Source organism: Danio aesculapii, chromosome 8 (genome assembly GCF_903798145.1).
Source record: "Danio aesculapii chromosome 8, fDanAes4.1, whole genome shotgun sequence".
NCBI lineage: Eukaryota > Metazoa > Chordata > Actinopteri > Cypriniformes > Danionidae > Danio > Danio aesculapii.
The window spans coordinates 23,432,795-23,454,577 of record NC_079442.1 but is presented as its reverse complement, the minus strand read 5'-3'; the positions used below and the strand labels follow the sequence as shown (position 1 = coordinate 23,454,577).

Sequence of the window (21,783 nt, the reverse complement as noted above, 5' to 3'; positions counted from 1 at the left end):
AGATTTAACGCTGGCTACACACACACACACACTCTCAGATAGCTCCAAAAATCTGCTCAGCTTCCCTGGGATCAGGTCGTGCACCAGCAATGTGCTCCAGTCAAAGGAAATGAAGGTTACCTGTTGATTTTGAGCGCGAACGCCCGCCGCTCTGACGCCGGCAGAGAAGCCATGCCAGTCGGATCTCAGTCCACGCAGAGCCGCGAAGCAGAGGACGGAGCGCGGGTGATGATCACTGATGGCATCGTAAGCCTCATCTTCGCGGTATCAGTGGCTTGCTGGGCGGAAACTTCCGCATTTTAACTTCAACCCAAACATAGTGGATTTTCGAGAGAGAGAGAGAGAGAGAGAGAGAGAGAGAGAGAGAGAGAGAGAGAGAGAGAGAGAATACATGATGTGAAGATTAAGGGTGGGATTTGTTCTGTAAATAAACAGGTTTAAATGGGTGACATCAGATGGCAGATTATTATAAACACGTTATAAACAATATAACGGAATATATAAATAACCAATATTTTATCGACATGTCATATAGCCTATATAGCAAATATGTTTGATTAAATTATTATTGCTAATGTTTACTTTTACATTGTGGTATTGAGTAAGACTATTGCTCTATTGGGGTATTTGGCGAAGGAGACTTTAGGTTTTTAGGTTTTTACACTTGATTAAGTTGCTGTGTGTTATGCTCAGAGAGATGTGCAGTAGGGCAACTGCGACCCCTGTCGATTGTGAAATTATTTCTTTAAATTAAATGTATAAACTTGCTGTGCATCATAAAGGCTGCATCCAGATACTATTGGATATTTTTGTTCTTTTACATTGTTTCATTTAATATTGAAATGTAACAGTTATAATGTAATAAAAAAATTAAAACAACGTAAGAGTTTAATTAATCAAACTGTATACTGTATATATATATATATATATATATATATATATATATATATATATATATATATATATATATATATATATATATATATATATATATCGTTTGCCATCGTGACAAATAATTATTGAAAAATTAAATAAATATGATTTTTAAGATTTTTTTTTTTTTTTGCTGAAATATATAAAAATAACTATTAATTGAAACTGCAATAGCTGCCAAAATAATGCTGTATATATATAATTTTATTTTGCTATCGTTTGCCATCGTGACAAATAATTATTGAAAAATTAAATAAATATGATGTATTATCAAAATAGATGTTCAATGTAAAATTAGATAAAATGCTGCGTGAAATCTATATGGAAAATTCAACAGCGGTATCAACAGCCGTTCCTTTTTTTTTTACTAGGAACTCTTGCTGCTAGTCAGTGCGCAGGTCGAGCTGTGATTACCGACACACCAGCTTGAATCGCCGCTCAGTAAAATATTACCTATTTAGTATAAGCTGGACGACAGATCCCATTCAACAGGTCATGTTTTAAAGGAATCCTTTATCTAAGAACTCAACTTTCGCACAGTGTAAGTTCTCTTTTGTTTTTGTTTGTTAGCTTTTCATTTAATGCATGGCGCTTGTAGTTAACGTTACCAGTATTGACAGCTCGCTGTTTGACAGCCATCGACAGCACATGTGTTCAAAGCTCATATCTGTCAAAACCAGTGAGCTATAATATATGTCAGGGTTACTTTCGACACCTTGGTGTGAAAAACCTTCTCTGAGCAATCTTATCAATGAATCTTGTCGTTTTACATAGGCTATGCATCTGAACCTTATTTAATATGAAGTACAACTTGTGTGGTTTTTTTTTCCATTTTGTAGACTGATTACTTCAACAGATCTGAGTAATGGAGGATGAGGATGAATGTCCAGAGTTAGTTCCTATCAAGGAGAAGCCCAGTGGACCCACAGCTCAGATACCGGTGACCATTATTACTGGATACTTGGGTTAGTTTTTTTAAGTAGTCTGATCAACTATTAACAAGCAAAAATATTATGTCTGGTCCAACACCTCATTTGATTTACATAGAGTCATCCATTTTCCTTTGGCTTAATCACTATATTCATCAGGGGTCTCTACAGAGGAATGAACCGGCAACTTATCCAGCATATGTTTTACACAGTGGATGCCCTTCCGGCTGCAACCCAGTACTGGGAAACATCCATACACACTCATTCACACACATACACTATGGCTAAGTTTAGCTTATTCAATTCACCCACAACTCATGTCTTTGGACTGTGGTGCAAACCGGAGCACCAGGAGGAAAGCCACGCAAACACAGGGAGAACATGCAAACTCCACACAGAAATGCCAACTGACCCAGCTGGGACTCGAACTAGCGACCTTCTTGCTGTGAGGCGACAGTGCTAACGTGTCGCCATTTACATAGATTGTGAAAGTAAAATATGCTCAGTAGTCACGGTTTTCAAGGTAATCATTCATTTTTAGCACGATTAACAAAGCATGACATTAATCAGAACAGTAGTTAAAATACTAAACATTCTTATCTTGTTATCTAATTCATATCTTGTCAGAAATAATCATTTGGTGACATCATTTGATCGACCTTCATGCTTCATCCCTTACAGTCTGCTTAGCAGAAATCAAATCTTGGCTCTCTCTTACCTTTCTCAAATTAAATAGTGCAAAAACGGTTTTGCTAGTGTGTACCAAATCAACACTCTCCAAAACTGACAGCTTTTCTCTTTCTATTGATGACTGTTCCATTTATGCCTCTAAACAGGTTAAGAGTCTGGATGTCATCCTTGATAGCACCTTATCTTTTGATTCTCACATCAATAACATCACCCGGTCTGCTTACTTCCACCTACGCAAAATTAACCGACTTCATCTTTCTCTTACCCCACATGCCACTTCTGTTCTTGTTCATAGCCTTGTAACATATCGTTTAGATCATACCTGCCAACACTCCTGTTCCCCCACCCCCACCCCCCACTGCTCAGCTTTTTAGCACAGTCCGGCCTGAAACCTGGTGCATGTTCGCGCACCAAACCCAACGCGCAACCATCCCCATACACCCTCCCCGCTCTTCAGCTCGCTCATACCTTAGCAGCTTCACTGGTTACCAGTTCATTTTCAAATTGATTTAAAAATTTTGCTATTAACATTCAAAGCCATCCACAATCTCGCCCCTCCATATTTGTCTTCCCTCATCCACATTGCTGTTCCCTCTTCCACCCTGCGATCTTCTTCTTCCCTCCACTGTTCACAGCAGATTCCCTTCCAGCTGTAACCCATCACTGTGAAACAGCCATACACACTCATTCACACACATACACTACAGCCAATTTAGCTTACTCAATTCACCTGTACCGCATGTTTTTGGACTTGTGGGGGAAACTGGAGCACCCAGAGGAAACCCACGTGAACATGAGGAGAACATGCAAACTCCGCACAGAAATGCCAACTGACCCAGCCGGGGCTCAAACCAGCAACCTTCTTGTTGTGAGGCGATTGTGCTACCCACTGCGCCACCGTGCAACCCAAATAAAATATTATATCTTATAATAATAATAATTATAAATACTGCAACAAAAATAGAGCTCATTGTAAGCGCTATTTAGCACATTAACTAATGTTAGCCAATTAGACCTGACAGTGAAGTGTTGCCAGTGATTTAACTTGACTTATCTTTTTTTGCAGGTGCAGGAAAGACAACTCTTTTGAACTACATATTAACAGAACAACATAATAAGCGAATAGCTGTCATACTCAATGAATTTGGTGAAGGTAAGTTATAAAACAAGCAAACAAATAAACAATCAAAAGGCCTCTAGCCTTGTTCTTGTCCCTTTTTTTCTTGTTGTTGACTGTCACTTTGGGGTTCTCACTATTATAACCAGAAGAGGGCAGCAAAGCGCTCTGTTTCCATAAACGGCGAATTAGAGTTGCAGGTCCCATTTGTGAAAGGCCCACGTTTTGTTCTCTTTAGTCTCATGTTTATCTTTTTGTGTTCCATATTTATAATTATAGTGTAGTGTATAACATTTTGCCATGTTTTAATTTCGTTTGCATCATGTTCATACGTTCTGAATTAAAGTGCAAAGATTATAGATGGTCAGGATTCCAGAGATGGCGTTTTTGGCCTGTTTTGCACTGAAGTTGTGAGTTGTGAAGTGTTGTGTTGTGATTTTCTTTGCAGGGAGCGCTCTAGAGAAATCTCTAGCTGTGAGTCAGGCAGGAGAGCTGTATGAAGAGTGGCTGGAGCTAAGGAACGGCTGTCTGTGCTGCTCTGTCAAGTATGCATGTGTAGATTCTAAATACCTCTAAATACTGGGACAAAGTGTCTAAAACTCAAGAATATGTCAGGATTCAGGAATGTATATTTACTCAGTAGTCCAGTTGCTGATGTAATGAAAGACAATTTTAACCAATGATTTGGAGCCAGATTACTTTGGGGTGTAAGAGTTTTTTAAGAGTTGGCAGTGTTATGTTATTTTTACACACAAAAAAAGGTAGATCTATTTGTGAAGTCTTTTTACTTTTGTAATCTTTGTTGCAGTGATGATTGTTCAAAAATGGGAAGACATTTCTGCTGTATGCAAAAAGACCCACATTTGCTTTTTGTCCCCTGAATTTGTGTACAGTTTACTTTTGTAGCCAATGGACTATATGCACACAGACTTTTAATTTTCAGCCAGGCAGCCCAACGGCTTCCAGTCTTTTCATTACAAAATTGTCATGTGTAAGATCTGATTTCTTTAAAAATCAGCAATCTTCACTGCCTTTTAGATATATGATATGAAGTGGGTCTCAGATCTGACAAGAAGCACTGCATTAATGCTCATTTCTCCCCAGCATGTCTTTAAAATATGTTTATTTTACCCCAGTATTTTCAATGAAATTACTGCGCTAGCCTGTTGCTACTGACAGCGCTAGTGGTTATAACGGTCTTTCATCTCGTTTTACTCTTGAACAACTAAATGAATGCTTAAGTCTATTTAACTGAATGGATTGTAATTACATTACAAAATCGATGCTGTAAGAACAATCTTTTGAAATTTTAAATAGTCACATTAAGCTTTCACCTGAAGTTTATCGTTGGCTTTAAAACTCTAGCGGTGCATAGAACCTATTAAATTGAACCAAATAGAGTTTTTTTTTTTTTGCTATTATCTTTTTCTTTAAGAAGTCATTTTTGTTTTATTGATTGATTGATTTCTTTTGCCTTTATTGGGATAGGACAGTAGTCGGAGAGGAAGCAACATTGGAGAGTGGGTGGGATTGGGAAATATTAATTCTCTAATATTAATTATTAATATTATGGATATTTTCTCACTATTTATGATTTTTTTAAAAAAATGACAAAATCAAACATTTTGATCAGAGGCATTTTTTTTTTTATTTGGTTGATTTGACACTGATTCACCCCAGGGCTCACACAATCTGGTAGCCTGAAGTCCCAGGGCTATCGTTTTTTCAGTTGGGCTACCAAAATTTATCAACACTGTGCCTGGTAGGTTAACTAGATAGCCCGCCGAGCATGGTGTAGAGGAATTTTGGTAGCGCGACTGAAAAAACAATAGCCCCGGTACTTTGAGCTGCCAGGTTTCGTTAGCCCTGCACCCAAATGAAGTAAAATCTGTACCACAGAACTATTGTTGGGCTTCGGTTTCAAATAATTACTTTTCTTTTGAGCTTTTTCCATTCATATTCATCAAAAAAAAATTATGAAATAACTTCAAAGATATAAAGTACAGCAGCTTTTTGCATTGATACAAAATATGTTTCTAAGTGCCAAATTAGCATATCTTATTTAAATAGAATAAAGAAGAAGTTATATTATTGACTTCAGATTAAGTATATGCAGTCTCTATGAGAATAAAAGAGTTTAATAATCTTACAAATTCTACATTTTTTGTTAATAGTGTGCTAATATTGAATTACCTCAGAATATACATGTTCAGACTTTTCTTTTACAGAGACAATGGTTTAAAAGCTATTGAAAACCTAATGGAGAAGAAAGGAAAGTTTGACTACATCCTTCTAGAAACAACAGGATTGGCCGATCCAGGTATTTCACTTGCACAAACAGAGAATTCTTTTCTCTTTTTTTTTATCTGTTTATTAAACTTTTAGAAAAATAGCAGGATCATTTTACAGGAAAATAGAAATAAATGTTATTCCCAACTCTTTCCAGTTACACACAAAAATACATAAATAAATAGAAAATGAATAGAAATAAACAAATAAATAAAAAAGGCATACTTGGTGTCAGTTATGTATAAAATATATGTTAGATTATTCACATTTAGAAATAACCCATGGACAATCTACCCATCAACAAACAGAAATTACAATCATACAGAAAATTCTCTTTGAAGTGATAGTTTTGGGATTGATTCCCATTCTTGCTTTAAGTGTTATTTTACCCAAAAATTTAAATTCTCTTACTTGTTCAAAAATGTATTTGAGTTTCCTCCTTCTGTTGAACTCAGCAGAAGATATCTTGAAATATTAGTATTTTTTTGTACATCAAAGGCTACTGATTTCAGACATTTCACAAAATATATTTTGTTTTCAACAGAAAAAAGAAACTTATAAAGGTTATTACAAGTGAAGGGGATAAGTTACTAGTCAGTGCATTTACATTTTTAAGTGAACTCATTCATTCATTTTCCTTCAGCTTAGTTCCTTTATTTATCAGGGGTCGCCACAGCAGAATGAATCGCCATCTTATCCAGCATATGTTTTACACAGCGGATCCCCTTCCAGCTGCAACCCACATTTATATACACTCATTCACACACATACACTACGGCCAATTCAATTCACCTATTCACCTATTCACCTATTCAATTCACCTATAGTGCATATCTTTGGACTGTGGGGGACCCGGAGAAAACCCATGCAAACACGGGGAGAACATGCAAACTCCCCACAGAAACACCAACTGTCTGAGTCGGGACTCGAACCAGCGACCTTCTTGCTGTGAGGCGCCAATGCTTACCACTGAGCCACCATGTCATCTTTTAAGTGAAATATCCCTTTGAATGTTAAATTTTATATATATATATATATATATATATATATATATATATATATATATATAGTTGAAGTCAGAATTATTAGCCCCCCTTTGAATTGTTTAACAGAGCAAGGAAATGTTCACATGTATGTCTGATAATATTTTTTATTCTAGAGAAAGTCTTATTTGTTTTATTTCAGCTAGAATAAAGGCAGTTTTTAATTTTTAATCTCTCCCTTTAAGCTCATTTGTTTTCGATAGTCTACAGAACAAACCATCGTCAAACAATAACTTGCCTAGTTAACCTAATAAACAGAAAATAAATAGGGGGCTGATAATTCTGACTTCAACTATATATATATATATATATATATATATATATATATATATATATATATATATATATATATATATATATAGATATATAGATATATAGATATGTAGATATATATATAGTGAGATCTATAAATATGTTGCCAAAGACAGTTTGGACAACTTTGTGAATTTTCTCCTTCACTGTGCAGTTATTGAGAGTGAAACGAGATCAGTGGAAAGGCAGGAAAGGTCAGCATCTCTGCAGCCTGACGGTGTATATGAGTGACACAAGCTCTTCTTCACTGTCATTGGCTGAGACAAGCCTGTCACTCACAGGGCCTCAGGGGGATAAGTCCCTCCCCCTTCTTCAGCAGATGCTAGTGGGCTGAATGCTTTCTGCATCTGATGTCTTTCAGGAACATTGCTTTCATTACACTTCTATCAAAAATTTATAGTGCTTTCTTATTCTACCCTGACAGTTTGACAAAACTCCATTATTCGAACAAGAGGGCCTCAAATTGTAACACGGAACTGTGAAATAACTTTTACAAGAAAAGTTGGGAAGCATGGAAACAAACAAAATGTACCTTGTAGCTGAAAAATTTTAAGCCGTCTGTAAAATTCTGTTATGCATTAATCGCATACCTGCATCCACATCCTGTTTGAGTTCTTTTATTACAGGTTTAAGGCTAGAAAGTGTTCAGTAGCTTGATAAACAGGATCACACAGCCCAATAATTTGAACAAAATGGAGCATATTCTACCATACAAACAACATTTTGGCAACCCTTTCTAACAGCGATCATATTGTTGAGTTTTTCATGTTTACAAAGAATAGATAAAGGATTGTAATTAATTGTTTAAATTGCACATCATTAGCCATTTGTGATTTTTGTCATTTATATTTTCCAAACCAGGAGCTGTTGCCTCCATGTTCTGGGTTGATGCAGAGTTAGGAAGTGATGTTTACCTGGACGGTAAGAAACTAAACCTTCAAAAACTGACTCGGATTAAAGGGTTAGTTCACCCAAAAATGTAAATTCTTCTGTGGTTTCATTGTCAGTATAATACGTTATTTTGATTTCCCCTGTAGGTATTGTTACCGTTATAGATGCTAAATATGGGTTGCAGGTGAGTTGCTGATCCATTTATTCAAACCACACTAACTCCATATGTAAAGTGATATTTTGAAGTTTAATATTACTAATATTATTACTTTTTATGGTTATACACAGATCAAATGCACACTCTGTAAATGCAATAAATGAAAACAACAAAGGAAATGGAAGAAAAATAATATTAATAAATTAATGTAAATTAATAAATGTAGACGTAGATAATATTAAATTAATAATGTAGAAGTTAATAAATCTACAAATTTCTCATAAATTAGCATTTATATCCAAATCTTGCTTGCTAACATTAGTTATTGCAAAGTGAGTTAACCAGAACTTACAATGATTTACTGTATTTTCATTATCAAACATTAACAAAGATGAATATATACTATTGTATATGTTTTGTTTCTTATATGTTCATGTTAGCCAATTAACTAGGAATAACAAATAACGTTTAAACTACTTCCTCTACAGACAAGTTTGTTCATGACTATGCATAATGAAATAATATAATAAGGGAATTCCAGTTTGCGACATTAATCAGTATAAGACGTAGGGATGCACTGCAATAAAAAATTCTGGGCTGAAATCAAAATCAAATGTTCTGATTGCACTTGGCTCAAAATCTGAACCGAAAGCAAAAATTCTTTGAAAATGCAGTAACTTAAAACGTGCTGATTTAAGAATACACAAGCCAATAAAATAACCACTTTTTTGACAGTAAATGAATGAAGTGTTTTACAAGCATTGCCATGATCACACCTTAGCGCTGTAGCAAATAGCTGGAACAGGTATCCTACATAGAAATATCCTGTTTATTTAAGTGTACTTTACTATTCCGATGAGCATGTGTGGGTCATGCATAGATACTGTAAATATACATGTACATGAATTGAATATCCACTGAGGGAATATTAAGCTGAACATTGGCCACATTATGTGTGCAAGCTAGTCATCATTGCACTCCACTACTTTTGCACTAAAGCAGCAACAAACTACTCTTGTGTAGCAAAAGTCATTCAAATAAATTAATTTCATAGCGCAGCACTTTCCCTGTCCAGTGTGAAACCTGCTTCACATTGCACAGTGACTACAGCTGGAGAGAGAGTGAAACCAGCGCACTTAACACTGCTATGCAGTTCGGCACAGCATAGCCTTTGTTTTTCAGCTCATGTTTTTCTCTTTCTGCCAAAAATGTCCCCAATGGACCCTTTTACAAGACTTATGACACATTTTACGGTCATCAAAATCTTAAATTCTTCAAAGTTTTTGATATTTAGATTTAAAAAAAAAACATATGAACATTTATTGTGTATTTATTAGGGCTGCACGATTAATCGAAAAAAGATCACTATCTCGATTCGACCCTACACACAATCTTAATTCAGCTTTTCAACGATTCAGCCAATTATATTTTCAAGGTCAGGAGAGAAGGGTAAAGGCGGACGCACAAGTCTTCACAGCAACATTGACACCTTCAAATAGCGTTAAAAGTGTCACATACTGTATTTATAAGGTATAACACCCAAAAATGTCATTTCTGTCTTCATGTAATGATGTATTCGTGGCCGCGAAATCACACATGAGCTGACCGCGAGCTGTTTGTTTACTTGCGAGAATGCGCGTGTGCCCGCATGAAGCCTACTTTAGTGAACACAACCTGCATAGGCTGTGAATAACAGGTAACGAAGTTGTAAATAACATTCAGTTTGTTGCACAGAGCGATCGTTTCAGGGCCGTGCGGGAGGTTTGATTTGCATGTATGGTTTTTCTCACAGTGACAGCAGCCATGAGCCGCACTCGGAAGTGAAAGTGAAACCTGTGCGCACATCATTTAAATGATCATATCGCATTTTAGAGCTATGATTACATCAAGCATTTAATATGCTTTTTTCTTTCATAGCGAACACAGTGTTGTGCATGAAAATAAACGTTTACTGTGTCAGTATAACAACCCTAGCCTATATATAATGTTGATTATAATGCAAGAAGAAATCTGATAATGACAAAATTAAAATTTTACCAGTGAAAACAAATGGACTAATAATGTTGTCAATGACAGATGACAAGCACATGTCTTAAACATAATAAATCAACTTTATAATTATGAATAGTTGTATTCTGATGTCATCATTTTACTGTGAATTAACAAACAGGACATATTGAAAGTCTGTTCACGTCCACCATAATGACTATACAAAATTTAGCATTTTAAGCAACAGTAGAGCTACACATACAGTGTAGGCCTAATATTATTGTTGTTTTACCATATGTTTGAGAATTAACAATAATATTAGGCTAATTATATTAACCTTTATTTTACATTTACAGAATCGTGAGAAAGTAATGATCTTGATTTTAAGCAAAAAAAAATCGTGATTCACATTTTTGCCAGAATCGTGCAGCCCTAGTATTTATGTATTATATCGTCTTACCATCAAATGACATAAAAGTAATTACTGCTTGTGCGAGGCATTTGAAATGCAGTGTCTATGGTGGTAGGACAGTAAATTTGACATTCTCCTTTCTGGTTGCCGTTATCAGTCTCACACAATTTTTTTTTTCTGAAAGTCTTAACGCCATCATGGAGTTTTCCTTTTATTACTTCAGCTAATAAGACTGTAAAAAAATATTTGTTGTATTCTCCTATTCACTGCGCTCTGAGTTTACCCAACTATGGCAACTTCGGCTACTGAGAAACCAGGAAATCTGAAACAGGTCCATAAAGAGTGGCCAATAATTCAATGCATCCCTAATAACAAACTAAAACCAATGCAAGTGAATGAGACCAGAAGTCTCAAGCCAAAAAGGTTCCAATTTTTCATGAGAGAATTGGGTCAAAAAAAAAGTTTTAGATACTTTACAAAACTGAGATTTTTATTTGCATTTGCTGCTTATGGTGTGTTAGCCCAGATCATGCCCCCTGAAACATCTCCCCCCTCTCCGCTCCTCTTCACACCTCAGGCTGAGAGCGGGACAGTGGCTCTGACACCTGGATAATAGGCTGCAATTCAGTGGTGTCATTCCTGGCGGGTCAGACTTTTTATTGCAGTGCTGGCACCTCCACACTGCGGCCCTCCGGGGTCCTGCCAGCAACTGTTGAGGTGAAGATGCATAGAAACCCACGAAATAATGGATATCAAGGCAAATCACTCTAATGGGCCTGTCAGCCTTTGCCCTGCTCTTTCATTGTCACCTGATATATTCATCAATACAAGAGATGTTTCGGAGGTTGAGGCTTTGACATGCCCATCAGGTGTCCTCATGTTCCTTGATTTTTGAGCGTTGGGTTGAAATGTGTGGACAGATGATGAGGCTTGTCTCAATGTTATTACGTATTGAAGACAGACAATGAGACACGGTCAGCAGAGACCTCTGGAGACATGTAGTGGAAAATAAATAGGATTGTTTTCAATACGCAAACTGTTCTGAAGTTATAGTCTCCTGGAAATTGGATTTTTTAAAGAAATGCATCTTGTAATGGTTAAGGTGTCAGTTAGCTGATCTGAGTGATGTTAAAGACATTGTCAGGCAGGAAACAGGACTGAGCAGATGATTAGATTGCAAATGTTCTTATCGTTGTATTTAATGTTAAAAATAAAAATGCTCTAGCTTGAAATTGGGTTTGCATGAGCCACATTCAGAGCTGTCACAATATATACACACATATCACTTGAAATCTGTAGGCATCAACTTATGTTGCTTGCTGCAAGTCTGGTGAACTGCTTAAATAATTATTCGTTCTCATTAATGTTACTGATTAAATTGACTTTATTGCACATTGGAAAGTGGACATAATGCTTATTTTACGCTCTAAAAGTGGTAAGCCACTATGTAGCATTTTATTCACTTCTTATGAATACAATGATTTTTCCTCATTTATCTTTTGGTGCTACAAGCTGGTCCCACACAAACATCACAACATTAAAACCAGTGTATATTATCTACAGTTAAAGTCAGAATTATTCATCTGCCTTTTGAATTTTTTTTCTTTTTTAAATATTTCCCAATTGATGTTTAACAGAGCAAGAAAATTTTCACAGTGTGTCTGATAATATTTTTTCTTCTGGAGAAAGTTTTATTTGTTTTATTTTGGCTATAAAAGCAGTTTTTAATTTAGGAACCCTTTTAAGGTCAAAATTATTAGCCCCTTTTAAGCTATATATTTTTGGATAGTCTACAGAACAAACCATCATTATACAGTAACTTATTATTAATTACCTATTCATATTATTTTGCCTAATTACCCTAACCTGCCTAGTTAACCTTATTAACCTAGTTAAGCCTTTAAATGTCACTTTAAGCTGTATAGAAGTGTCTTGAAAAATATCTAGTAAAATATTATTTACTGTCATCATGGCAAAGATAAAATAAATCAGTTATTAGAAATGAGTTATTTAAACTATTATGTTTATAAATGTGTTGAAAAAATATTCTCTCCATTAAACAGAAATTGGGGAAGAAAATAAACGGGGGCTAATAATTCAGGGGGGTTAATAATTCTGGCTTTAACTGTATAAACAAAATTTAGCTAAAAAGCCAAGGAGCTATCATTACTGTATCTGCATTGAACAACATAAATAACTGACATACAGCAATTTCTTATTTTATGCTGATGTGTGTTTAATGTATAATAAGGAGGTAATTTTGATATCATTTTTCTAATGCATTTTTTTCTAAAGATTTGCCTTAAATTTCATTAAATTGTCATTTTTATTTGTCTTGTAGCATCTAACAGAAGAAAAGCCTGAGGGTCTTATCAACGAAGCTGCCAGGTAAAACCCTAGTTCTAATTATTAGCATCTAAATACAGTACAAAATCATTCTCATTATCCATCACTGAAGAATCTACAAGTCAGATGTTCACAAGCCCCTCTTGTGTGGTCTCCCAGAACACTATTTGTGCCTGTTATCTCTATCAAACATTACAGCTGGTGCTAATGTTTGTGCAAAAACATATCCGATTGCACCCTGCCTCACCTGCTGCGGTCCAGCTTGTTTTTGTTGGGGTTCGGAGGCACGTTGGAATGTTCACAAGTGTCAGAGCCCATAAAAACTGCTTCTGCTCTCTGTTTATGTTTTTCTAAATCGCAAAATGGTGGCGCCTTTTGAGCATGACATAAACCATGCCACACACAGACCACTGGACAACAGGCAGGGGGAAGGAGGAGACACAAGAAAGACTGTTTACACACATTTGGATACAAAGGGAGAGTGAGACACCGAACACCGAGCAATAAACTGGGTGACAAAAGAGAAATAGCTGTTGTTCTACTGTGTTGTTCTATTGATGTTTTGTACAAATGTAATCGCACATACTTGAGTACAGCAACTGGATTTCAATTACAATAAGTATTTTTAAAGAGCAGGTCATGTGGTATTTTTAAGTGCCCTAATGTTCCCCTACAACAGTTTAAATAGAAAATGCATTTAATATTTGAATCATTTTGCAGTGATTTTGATACTTTCATTAATTTAAATCAATTCGGGACTCGGAGAGTTAGTTCCCCGAAAAATGATGGTATTAAATACTTACCCTCCTGTGGTTCCAATCCTCTGAAACCTTCAATCGTGTATGGAACACAAATTAAGATATTTTAGATCAACAATGGTTGTAACTAGGGCTGCAGAATATATAGTTTCAACATCGATATTACAATGTGTCTTTCAATTCAATTCACCTTTATTTGTATAGCGCTTATACAATTTAGATTGTGTCAAAGCAGCTTCACATAAAAGGTCATAGTAAATAGGAACAGGGTAGTTCAATTTGTAGTCTTTAAGTTCAGTTCAGTTGAGCTCAGTTCAGTGTTGTTTAATAATCACTACTGAGAGTCCCAATATTGAAGAGCAAATCCAACGATGCGCAGCTCTATAGATCCTGAACCATGCAAGCCAGTGGCGACAGCGGAGAGGGAAAAAAAACTTCACTAATGGCGGAAGTGAAGAAAAAAAACCTTGAGAGAAACCAGGCTCAGTTGGGCACAATCATTTTAATTTCTCCGCTGGCCAAACGTCTTGTGCAGAGCTGCAGTCTCAGTGGCGGAGGCTGGAAGCTGGCCTCAGCGAAGACTCAGGAGCGTCACAGGAATCAGTCTCATGTTCTCCACTCTTCCATGACCATCACAGTAGCTGCTCAGGATACGGCCTGGTCCAGGATATGGAAACCTTGGGATCATCTCGTCGTTGGTCTTGGATCGAATCAGTGACTCTGCATAGTCTGAGGGCCTTGGGAAGAGTATCCCCAGGTGGAAATTGAGAATAAAGAAAATAATTAGCGTAGCTGCTATTTATAGTTTATATCAACAAGATGCAGAACCTGTGTGGAAGCCCCCTAAGTGGTGCACTGAGTGTATGCTTTACTAAACAGATAGGTCTTTAATCTAGTTTTGAATTAAGAGAGTGTGTCTGAGCCTCGGACGTTATCAGGAAGGCTATTCCAGAGTTTAGGAGCTATAAATGAGAAGGCTCGACCTCCTTTACTCGACTTTGCTATTCTAGGTACTACCAGAAGCCAGAAGTTTTGAGACCTTAAAGAGCGAGTTGGATTGTAGCGAGACAGAAGATTGATTAGATAAACAGGAGCTAGATTATTTAAGGCTTTATATGTAAGAAGCAATATTTTAAATTCAATTACATATCAATTCAATTAAAAGTCTTTCTGCAATAGTCACATTACAATATATGCAATGTTGAGTTGCGATTAAAATTGACAAGGAACCAAAAAACACATGATATTTGTGGATTCACTGCAGAACTGAACCATATGTATACATTTAGGGCTACACAATATTGGAAAAATCTGACATTGCAATATTTTGTTTTTCTGCAATATATTGCGATATTTCCCCAGATGGTTTGAATAGCTCTACTCGCATATATAAAAAAATTCATTTAGACTGATTAGGGTGATTTGTGAAGTGTGAGAATCGTGTATTTAAAAATAATAAACAAATTGCAAGCAAGAATAATTACAATAGAGCAAAGAAAAAAGAAAACAGTTTATGGTTTCCATAGAGTCAAACATATATATTTGATCTGGTCTATTGAACCGTCTATTTAGGTTTCTCAAAATAGCAACGCGCCTTAACACGCCTCCATTTTTAGATTAGAACACCTATGTGCGCACATATGAGCGCAAATGTATTTGCTATTTAAACAGAGTGGCGCAAAATATCAAAACGACTCCTGCGCCAAGCTGAAACTAGCAAACAACACTTGCGTCGCACCTTGCGCCGGGTGTGTGATAGGGCCCAATGTTTTTGGGACCTTTTAGAACTTGGGACTGATAATGATGAGACCTTTTGAATGAGTTGGGACTATGGCTGTCCATGGAGGATGACAGAGCCCTTGGATTTTGTTCAGAAGAATGTAATTTGTGTTCTGAAGATAAACGAAGGTCTCAGGGGATTGAAAAAAAAAAAAAACATGAGGGCGAGTAATTATTCACAGAATGTTCATTTTTGGGTGAACAAACCCTTTAAGGTCTGTAAACCCTTCCAATGCTTAAGCCAACTCTGCTCTGATCTGGCATAATGTTTTTTCCCTTGGTCTTTTTGTATATTTGTTCCATATTCACAGCCATTTCATTATGCAAAACCATCATTTTTTTATCACACACTTTTTCGATGAACAACTTTGCAGATCTGACATTTGCTGTTTGTTCAAACTAATTTAAATTAAGCTGAAACAACACAATTTTAAAAAAATTAAGAGGGATAACTTAGTTTTTTATATTCAATCTACTTAAATTTGTAAATGATAATAAAAAAGTAATAATTTAAATTAATTCCTTCATGTTGTCCTAACACAAATCGATTGTGTGGAACCCAGTGAAGGACAGCTGCATTATAAACTGCAAAATCTTGTTGTTGTTGTTGTTGTTGTTGTTTTCAAATCCCACGTGACCTGCTCTTTAAAGTTTTCTCAAAATGAGTTTTTTCTCTTGCACAGAGCTATAAACCTTTGTTCCAATAGCGCTTCTAGACACCAAATTTTAATTTTATTAATAACTGCATTCTTAAGGTTTTTATGGAGAGATTTGTTCATACACAATCTGCCTGATTATATGCAAAATGTTATTCTACAAAAGTGTAATTCTTTTATTTTCTGTCTGATCACCGTGCTTTCTGAATTGTGGACTGATAAAACAGACCCAAAATACATGCCCTGTGTTAAAACCTTTCACTATGATATGTAAAACAAAAAACTAACAAACAAAACGCACACACACACACATTTAGATACAAATGGAGAGTGAGACATTCAGCGCTGAGCGATAGGGAGAGTGAGAAAAGAGAGAGAGTTGTTTTTGTACTGTATTGTTCTATTGATGTTTTGTATGACTGTAATCACACATGCTTGAGTATAGGAAATAGACACACAGAGGTGACCGTGATTTCAGTTACAACAAATAATCTTGCTGTCCATTTTCTCAAAGTTTTTCACCTGCGTTGAGACATAAATCTTGACTTTATCAGCTTTTTCATACACCAAACTGCACCGTTTTACTCAAATCTGCATTCCGGGGGTTTTTAAAGAGGGAATTGTTCTTATGTAATTTGCCTGATTATATTCAACATTTTAGTCCACAAAAAAGGGGTGCAAATATATTTTCCTCTGGCTCCCTACTTTATTCTTTATTATTTATGGAGGGATTTAAAAGAGATTCCTGAAGCCCTAATAGTATATATCAATAAATTAAACAACAACACACTCCGATACAATAAGAGAGTGAGACATTCAACACTGAGCAATAAAGAGAGTGACAAAAGAGTACTGTATTGTTCTATTGATGTATGACTAATCACACATACTTGTGTACAGCAACTGGAGATTTGCTTTTTATGACGATTAATCCATATGCGGCCCTCTGAGGTGTCGACAGCCTTTGTCGTATACAAGTTTAGGCTTAGTTGGGCTGCAATTGTCATGTAGTTGTCAATGGTTTTGAATTTTTCTGTCTTTTTTTTTAGACAGATTGCTCTCGCTGATCTGACCATCATCAACAAGACTGATCTGGTGCATGAGACGGAGCTGCTGAAGCTCAGAGATACAGTAAGGTAAAAACTAGAGATATACATACTTTTGTGTTTTGTTATTAGAGATACAGGTCTTAAAAGTCTGGCTTATACTGAGAGAGCAACGAAGATTAAACCAATATTTGGCCATTTTTTGTAATATGTGTTTAAATAAATGTATTCATATTTTATTAGGGATGTACTAATAATAATATTTCTGTCTGATACTGCTAATTATGGTTTAAGTGAGAAATGGACAATATTGGTATTGGTATTTTATATTATATTAGTACTAATAGCATTTATACTTTTATTATTATCTAAATAAAAATATTGAAATATTAATAAATTCTACATGTACATATAGGTATCGCAACAAAAAATAAACAACAAGAAATAAATCTTATTTACTAAATATTTAGTAAAAGATTTGCTAAATATTACATTTATTATTATTACATTATTATACATGTATTAAAGTGTAAAATAAATAAACTAATTAAAATATTACTAAAAAATACAGAGAAGCACAATCAATAATTAAATTTTTTAAATGAATAATTTTAAATGTTTTGTATTGTTTTTTAATAACTGATATATATTATAGTATATTCAGGCATCATGACATTATAATGCACAGCACGGTATATAAAATGGATATTCCTTTCTAGATTTTCTGCCTTTATTTACTGTCAAAATATATTTATAGTGATTATTTAGAGATTTCCTTGTGTTTGCTTCACATTTGCTTTTTCTCTTCTTCATGATAGAGCAATAAATGGACTCGTAAAAATATTGGAGACACAAAAGTCCAGGTGAGAAGACCAAATATATACTTTTTTCAAATATTGCATTTATTGTGTATATTTACTGTAGCGCAAATTGTATCGTGATGTATTTTCAAACATTTTCAAATTTATCTAAACCAGACCCCACATACATCAAACGTCTGTCAAAGCACATTTAAAGCAAGATTAATCAGATACATTTGATAGTATTTTATTAAAGTACTCAAAGCAATTATGAAATTACAGTTTTTCAAATATAATGTATTTCTGTGATGGCAAAGCTGAATTTTTTAATCTTTTAAGATGCTGATTTTGAGCTTAAGAAACATTTATTGTTATTCTCAGTGTAAAATAACACTTAATGTTTTTTGATAACAATTTTCTGATTTTTTTTACTTAATAAAAAGGAGCCATTTGATCGATAAATTATTTCATAATAATAATAAGTTAAATAAAAATATTTTTTCATTATTTGATTACATCCCCTTTCATATATTTACCTCATAAAAACATAATTTGTAGGTGTATTGTACTATTATTTTATCTGTTAATTACATCAATTTATTTATATGTCAATGCAATTTATTTGTTCTTTGCTTCTCCTTAGGGTTGATCTATCTGAAGTATTAGACTTGCATTCTTTTGACACTAAAGATGGCGAGAGGTAAGCTATTCTGCAAGAAAACTTCCAGCAATTACGCTCACTGAAGTATACAGTTGCAAATCCGTTCAGCAGAGGACTATTATGTGTATCCGCCAAAGATCAAACACTCTATTACCTCATGCTAATGACTTAAACAAAAAATGAACCCCTTTTTAAGAGTAATTACAGTGAGACGGAGTAAATATGAATGGCTGAGCCCAGCTGTGGAGGATTATGGCCACTGTCCGTATTTAAAAGTACAGAAGCACCTCCACACAAGACCTCTTTTCAGCCCTGACCATGGCCCATTTGCCCCCTCCGAGCCCGGGCTGCTTGTCTGGGATGAACCCCCCTCTGGTTACTCACAGCCTGACGAATAATCCACACAGCTACGTTTGCCCACCCTGAGGGGTCAAAACCCAGCTCTCACACGCTTTCTTTCTTTCTTTCTATGTTAAGCTCAATCTTACAGTTACTAAAGCCAAAAGCCTCTGCGCATCACACCAGCAGCGGGATTAAGGGCTGTTGGTGTTGTCAAAACCCCTTTGAAAGGTTTTAGCAAAGACTGTACATCTGTCTGATGCTCAAAAGAGGATGTTGTTTATTGATGGAATTTGACATCAATCAGTCTTACGTTTAGGGCCAGACACTGCAGGCAAAGAAAACATTTTGAGTCTTTTGTTAAAGGGTCCTTATTTTGAATTATAAAAGGTAATATTTTGGTTTTGGGGGTCTCCAACAACAGGCTGATATGCATGCAAGGTCAAAAAACAAAAAAATTGTCTTATAATATGCATTTATTTTGACCTAATAATCCCAACTACTCCCAGATGATTTGTTGAGCGATTTAATTTGTTCCCAAACATCATCTTTGCATCAGGCTAGTCTGCTATGATTGGTCCGATGACCTAGTCTGCTGTGATAGGTCGACTGGGTTCAGCATTAGACAGAGAGAAATACCCACCATGGCTATGAAGTAGCACAAAGTATGTAAGAGCCCATGCAGGAATGCAATAAAGTAATGCAGTTAAACACCAGCATATTACTCTACACGTAAACCTGACCTCAAGTAATAACAACGACACGCATTCAGTATTAATCCACAAAGTGGAAAGAGTTATAGGAAACTATTTTGAAAATTGACCACACTGCGTGTGTAGGAACAGCTAATGGTGGCCAAAGCAAAGACAAACGGCAGAGGATCACGAGTTCAGAAACACATTTAAATTGGTAAAGGAAAGAAGCGCGCGGCGCATTTTCTTTTTTTTAATTTTTATGTTTATTGTGAACTTTTGAGTACAATCATACAGCATTTCAGGGTACGTTGGTATCACAGTATTTGAACTTAAGTGGTGTAAAAAATACGTACATTATTGTCAGGTGAATTTACTACACAGTAGTACTCAAATTTTGTGGATTATAAAATGAGAAACAGCATAAAGAAAGAAAAATAAAAATAAGAAAAGGATAAAGTAAATATAGTAATCAAAAATAAATAGAACATAAAGCACTATTTACATCCAGGGTAAGAACACATGTCATAATAATTCCTTCCAGAATAATCTCAACTGACCATCTTCATTATACACGTGGGAATGTCACACATTGTAATATGAATAAGTATAACCGTATACATGTACATACATTAGCATATATTTATCTATCAGAACATCATCTTCTATTCATTTATAGCAACAAAATCGGGTCTTCTAACTAAAATATATTCAACCCATTTCCTCCATTTTCTCAGGAATATATCCTTCTTTAAATTGACGACAAAAGTGATTTTTTCCTTTTTGTAGATCTCAATAGTTGCGTCTATCCAATTACTAAGGGTTGGTCGCTCTTGCTGTAGCCATTTGCATGTGATTGCTTTTTTACTGGCAGCCATGAGAGCACGCATAAGGTATTTATTGTCTGCCGTTACTGTATCTGGATCCACACAGTAACAATTTACTTTCTAGAGGTATATCTTTTTCATATGTTCAAGAGCCTCCTGTATTTCTTTCCAATATTGTTGAATATACATACATTCCCAAAATATATGATAATAGTTTGCTTTATTGCATCCGCAGTTACGCCAGCATTTTGGAGACTTATTTGTATATTTGGCTGTAAGTGCTGGTGTTTTAAAATATCTAATAATGTTTTTCCAACAGTTTTCTTTCCGCGCGGCGCATTTTCAATGTGGATTTGGACGCAATATGTGAAATAGCCCATAAAGATTTAACGCACATTCATATTTGATTGACTCTAAGTCAACTATTTCATTAAAGAATCAATATTTTTCATTCACTTAGTGCTGTGTTACACATTGTTTTTCAGTTTGATGGAAATGAAGTTAAATGTTTCTTTTTTCGCATAGTATGATTTTGTGTTTACCTTTCATTTATAATGCATTATTTAATACACACACCAAACTTTCGTTTTATTAATTCCGCTGTATTTTTTTTTAACTCAGGAATTTGTTTACAGTATATAGAATTTTCCTCATTGTTTACTAGTCATGGGATGATGACCGGTTTCAAGGTTTACCGTGGTTTGAAAAAGTCAAGATTTTAAAACCGCTTACATTTTTTGTTATTCTGTTCCTATGCTATATTTAAGTTGTTTTTGTGACTATTTTATTTAGTTTTTTAGGGCAACAGTATCTCCAGCAGAAAAGCCTACAGGTCAACCTACAATTCAGGAAACATTTGAAAAACAAATCCCTTATAAACTAACATCCAAGCATGCTATGGACCTGAACAGTGCAGTGGCTTACTTTATATCCAAAGAAAGGAAAGCCATCCAAAAATGCCTTTTTAAGTTGTAAAGAAATCTTTGTTTTTAAACTAACAAATACAGCAGAAGTCAATGAATAATTTTAATTAGTCAACCTGACATGTTTACTGTTCCAAAACATTTAAAATGTTTCTTAAAAATCAAATATATTGTGTTAAAATAAAAAAATATGT

At 35.2% G+C, this 21,783-nt stretch overlaps 2 protein-coding genes across 3 annotated transcripts in view; one reads left to right on the top strand and one right to left on the bottom strand.

The window, feature by feature from the left end:
* dock8 (dedicator of cytokinesis 8) overlaps positions 1 to 209 on the bottom strand; it is a 108,351-nt gene extending 108,142 nt beyond the window's left edge. Inside the window, exon 1 of the mRNA XM_056463448.1 lies at positions 121 to 209. Coding sequence (XP_056319423.1) covers positions 121 to 173 — 53 coding nt within the window. The 5' untranslated portion in view covers positions 174 to 209. The remainder of the gene's footprint in view (positions 1 to 120) is intronic.
* The window catches only part of cbwd (COBW domain containing), a 26,315-nt gene continuing 4,689 nt past the window's right edge, over positions 158 to 21,783 (top strand). The window contains exons 1-11 of one of the 2 annotated variants that reach the window (XM_056463451.1): positions 158 to 246; positions 1,773 to 1,898; positions 3,619 to 3,705; positions 4,118 to 4,214; positions 5,898 to 5,989; positions 8,175 to 8,234; positions 8,351 to 8,388; positions 13,104 to 13,150; positions 17,351 to 17,437; positions 18,166 to 18,210; positions 18,791 to 18,847. In XM_056463451.1, the coding sequence (XP_056319426.1) occupies positions 1,799 to 1,898; positions 3,619 to 3,705; positions 4,118 to 4,214; positions 5,898 to 5,989; positions 8,175 to 8,234; positions 8,351 to 8,388; positions 13,104 to 13,150; positions 17,351 to 17,437; positions 18,166 to 18,210; positions 18,791 to 18,847 (710 nt within the window). In that variant the 5' untranslated portion in view covers positions 158 to 246; positions 1,773 to 1,798. Of the gene's footprint in view, positions 247 to 1,324; positions 1,475 to 1,772; positions 1,899 to 3,618; positions 3,706 to 4,117; positions 4,215 to 5,897; positions 5,990 to 8,174; positions 8,235 to 8,350; positions 8,389 to 13,103; positions 13,151 to 17,350; positions 17,438 to 18,165; positions 18,211 to 18,790; positions 18,848 to 21,783 lie in introns of those variants that run through there. The other variant, XM_056463450.1, reaches the window with a different exon arrangement.